Genomic DNA, 4,932 nt, shown 5'->3' with positions numbered 1-4,932 from the left:
ATAACATTTTATAATAAATCTTTGAAAATCAAAATCTGGATTTGAATTTTTAATGTTATTATAACCTAAAGATGCTATGTGAAAGTTTGAAACAGAAAATAGTGGTTTTCATCTTGTCACTTTCTTGGTGAAGAAAACACATTTTTACTCAAATTAATCGAAATGGATTTATAGCGTTTTGGAACCAAACTCTTCATATATACATAGGCCACAACTAAAATATAATAAATCCGTATGTGCTATAGGGGGCTATGTTGCACAGTACATTAATTGTTATTTTTAAACCCTTAATAATTGATACTCTTAAGTATTTAGCCTCTTTGAAAAAGACTAAGGCTGAGGGATAATTTTGCAGGTGGACCACATGCCATGGTTTTGATCTGACTTTAAAGTCAAGCATCATTTGAAAAGAATTATTGGCCAATATACAGCAATATAGACCTTAATCAGGTTAGATGCCATATGCGAGGCTGTGATGGTAGACTTAAAGTGTTTACTATGACACGCACTGTGTAAAGGCCATGTAATTTTCACAATTCACAACTTTCAAAAGTGTTTTATGAAGTTTTGTGCACAAAGTATTTCTCAGAAGTTTCGGTAGCTGAACAATCGATAGGCTATGTTATTAAACAATAACAGTCAAATGAACCTCTGCATCTATCGCTCACAGTCTCATTTTCACTCATGCCAATTAAAATAAGGAGCTACATAGGCTTAGATCTATTGCTTGTTTATAAAATCTACTTTAAATCCATTCACTTTTACTGTCACAACATCATATACACAGATGTAAAATACAAGCTCCCCAACAATGCAATGGTATGACAAAGTAGACTACAGAATTTACACATTTAATAATAATAGGCCTTCACTATACCATTTGATTCTTATATTGAGTCTTATTCTTAAGAAAATTAACCATGGTTTTATTACAGTAAAAGTGTAGTAACCATGTTTTTGACGTATTGTCAACCATTTGTATAACTACAGTTTTACTACAAATACCATGGTTAAACTATGGTTAGTGTAGCAAAACCATGGTTAATTTGTGGTTACCATGGTTTAACTATCGTAACTATGTTTTTTAGTTTTATTTGTAGTAAAACCATGATTAATTTTCTTAAGGGAAGTGTAATATGATGCAGTTTCAAGCAATGTTCTGAGCTTCAATAATCAAGACAGTGACAAACACTCTCAAAGATGTTTATTATTCCCTGTAAAATTAAGACACTCTTGATGTTTGACCAGAAGATGGCACTATGCTGCAGCCTATTGGACTTAGTTATTGTGTAATGACTCAACTCATCCACCAGGGGCAGGCGGAAGCTGAACGTGCGGACGTCGCTGTATCAAAGAGGAAACGGAAATAAACAGAAAAATACAGCAATTTTTCATCATTTCAAGTCGGGCGAGGTAGAAGAGCTCAACCTCATCAACGATTAAAGACAATTAGAGTGGATTCTAGGGTCTTTAAAACGAGAGAGCGAGTGTTGGCCCTCACAGTTGTTTTCAAGAGTGAGTATAAGAAACTACAGCTTTTCTCTGACTGCCAGCGTCAATGTTTTTTTTCCACGTTAACATAAGCAAAGGCCATAAGGCCTCTGTGCTTTCCTATACATTACCGCTGTTCATTTATGTTAAATAAATCATGGAATTTATGCTTCAAGACATGTTGACAAGACGTTGACAGAAGGAACGCGTTCTCATGTGTTGTTTTTTAAAGTTAGGCTATATCACGGGATTTTTAAACTAGAACCTTCGGAACTGTACTGGAATTAATCATGTTTATTTTTTTATTATCATTTAAAAGATACAGTGTGAATATAACTACTCTAAAAACTTGCATGTAATATTTAGACTTTGAAAGTTAGTTTTATGCAGCGTTACTGCATATATATATATATAGCCTAATGGTAAACAATTTCACTTTTTGCCGTTTAAGATTAATATTTATTTTGTATGAATGTTGTAAACATTATGCGGTTCTGTTATAAGATGGTAAATCATGTTGTTTCGAGATTCGAGCGTTAGACAATAATGCGCCGTTGTCAAATGCTGCCTGTTGAATTGCAGTACTATGTAAGATATCGATATGATTAAAATGTACGATAACATATAGCCTATGCTTTAAATAACATCCAAAGCATTTCCGGTGTCATTTACGCAATTTTCTCTGCTACAAATCTGATAATATATTACAGCTCGTTTACATAGCTGCGTTTACTCGTTGCCTTATGTCTGCGCAATCCTTGATATTTGCTCAAAAGAATATTATTCTGTGCACGTTCTATAGCGCTATGACGTTATCGAGCCTTGCGTTCGCGAACGCTGGGAAATTCTGACCGTCTATTGGTCGAGCAACAAACGGGGGGAAGCCAATTGGGTGTTGACGCCCCTTCTATGGCTTTGATTGACTGACGCCGTTTCGACGCGCTAATCTGATTGGACGGTCCGCTCTGGCCGCGGCGCGTAATTGGCCGCTTGAGACGTCAAGAAGACGGGTTTCCTTCCTCTTTTATGGGGAGCGTTTGCTTTTTAATGCCTGTTGTATCGTGGGGCGCGGCCCATTGAACAATCTAGAACACTAGATCAACACTATCGAGCCCTATCGGATTTTCTGAAAGACTGTACTTTGTTCGCAGGTTTCTCGCCGTGATCTTTATGTGAGGACCGCGACGGGAGGAGAGACGCGGGGCTGACAGACAGAGAGAGGCAGGTGGAGATCATTGTGTCTTCTTGGATCTGTGCTCATCATCGCTATTGAGATCTCATTGTCTGGTCCTCTGGTCCACAACAGGGATATAAACTGCATCAGGAGGCATCTTCCACTGCTTTGTACCTTACCACATAGCTGTCCATCAGGCTGTATCATGGAGGCCATTGCCAAGTATGATTTCAAAGCAACTGCAGATGATGAGCTGAGTTTTAAACGTGGGGAAGTATTGAAGGTAAGTCATGATTATTTAATGTATGTTATTGTTTATTAATATAGGTCCACATGCGCACGTAGTTGGGGCTTTTTTATCTTGATCAGAATGTCTGTAAGTGCCTTATTGTCTCATTACTAATGAACTACTGAAACAGTACTTACAGGCTATATTGGATCTGGACCAATTGGTTTGTTAGTTATTGATTAGCTTTATTGTTTGGTCTTCTGTTCATATGCCAGGAAAAAATTATCTGCTATTTACGTGAAGCAGGTTGGATGATTTACGGTATTGTGAATAAGGAAGTACTTTAAAAGATAATGTAAATTTCAACATATCAGCACCATTGATGTGTGACTGTGGTTATATATGTATGTATGTATATATAATATTATATATATATATATATATATATATATATATATATATATGATATGCATTTGAAATTAAGCATTTTTAGGTATGAAGAAACATGAACAAAAAGCAGTTTGTTGATTTCAAGGACTAGTTCCATATTTCGTATGTTTCACCCTAAAATTAATTTTGCGTCTTTATGTACACACCCTCATGTCGTTCAAAACCTCTATGATTTCCTTTTTGTCTGTGGAACACAAAAGTTATTTTAAAGAGCGTTTGTACTGTTTCTGAGTATGCAATAAAAGTCAGTGGGGTCCAAAATGGACAAAAAAAACCCCCACTGAAACATTTTTCAAAATATCTTCTTTTGTGTTCTGCAGAAGAAAGAAAGTCATACAGTTTTGGAATTACATTACAATCATAACTTAATTTTTGGGTGAACTATCTTTTTAATTTTACGTCATTGTTTTGAAATGCGTCTGGAAGATTACTTTAGTGCACATTGAGAAACTTTCTTGATTTTTGCTGATAACTGGTCACAATAATGCAACTTTGTCTTTCAGTTTGCTCAACCTTGTCAACAAACGGCGAGAAATATGTTGTCGTTTCATGAAGGAGTTTATGGCATTCAGCTTGTAAAATTGAAAAGCATTTTAGAGCATTTGTAGGTATGAGTGAAGAAATAATGAACAAATAGCCATTTGTTGATTTCAAGGGCGAGGTCCTGCTCATTTCGTGATATCACTGCAGTTTCTTCCATCCAAAAAGCAGCTTCTCAGAACAACTGTTTACGCAAGCATATAATTTCTCTCTCCTCTTGCATCTGAATGCTAATCTCAAGCACAGCATCTGTTAATCTGGCCAGACCTCACAGGTGTATGTCGCTGTCCAGCTTATGTAAAGCCGCGATCTTTCCTTCTCTCCCTAAGGAGAGTTCAAGCCGTCCCTCTTTGAGCTGGATTGCAACATATCAGCTGTGCGGAGGAAAGGGCTTGTACTCAAGTGCTCGGAGATTTAAACGCAATCATTCTAATCTCTCAGGTTGAGTTTAGGGGCATCTTTCATGCATCATGCGTGCATAAGCCTGTCATAAGCACGTCAACAGCATCATTCCTTTGATCTGATTACCGGCCCAGATTATCATCAGGTCTTTGTCTTTGTGATGGGATGGCAGAGGCACTAAATGAACCACGTCCTGAAGTGGTGTGGAGGAAAACAGGCAGGATTATGGTGTTGGTGTTCGTCTGGTCCTCTGTGGGATTTTTTTTCTTCCTGATTTCAGATTATAGTGTTGGATAATGTGTGCAGAACAGAAGTGTAGTTATGAATAATGCAGCAAGCAATAATATGTTCTCATGTGTGTGTTTTCTTTTGAAAATAGCACGCATGTGCTAAGAAGCCTGACTTTATTTGGTATGCCTTGTACGCGAGTAGGAAACTGTCTACTCAAACTGCATCACCCAAAAAATGAATATTGCAACTCGCCCTCATGTCGTGTATTTCTCATGTATTTTCGTGTCGAGTTTTTTTTTTTTCTCTGTGGAATGCAATAGAAGATATTTTGAAGAATGTTTCTATTGTTTTTGTCCATGCAATGAACGTCAATGGGTCCAATGGTGTACACTGACTTTAAACACTTTTTCCAAAC

General features: G+C 36.9%; 1 protein-coding gene across 2 annotated transcripts in view; it reads left to right on the top strand.

Annotated features, from left to right (window-relative positions):
* The first annotated feature begins 1,367 nt into the window (after positions 1 to 1,367).
* LOC107719324 (growth factor receptor-bound protein 2) overlaps positions 1,368 to 4,932 on the top strand; it is an 81,204-nt gene continuing 77,639 nt past the window's right edge. Inside the window, exons 1-3 of one of the 2 annotated variants that reach the window (XM_016526722.1) lie at positions 1,368 to 1,515; positions 2,643 to 2,716; positions 2,798 to 2,948. In XM_016526722.1, coding sequence (XP_016382208.1) covers positions 2,871 to 2,948 — 78 coding nt within the window. In that variant the 5' untranslated portion in view covers positions 1,368 to 1,515; positions 2,643 to 2,716; positions 2,798 to 2,870. Of the gene's footprint in view, positions 1,516 to 2,642; positions 2,949 to 4,932 lie in introns of both variants that reach the window. The other variant, XM_016526721.1, reaches the window with a different exon arrangement.

Source organism: Sinocyclocheilus rhinocerous, unplaced genomic scaffold (genome assembly GCF_001515625.1).
Source record: "Sinocyclocheilus rhinocerous isolate Xijiao unplaced genomic scaffold, SAMN03320098_v1.1 scaffold1533, whole genome shotgun sequence".
NCBI lineage: Eukaryota > Metazoa > Chordata > Actinopteri > Cypriniformes > Cyprinidae > Sinocyclocheilus > Sinocyclocheilus rhinocerous.
This window is presented reverse-complemented; position numbering and strand designations above follow the sequence as displayed.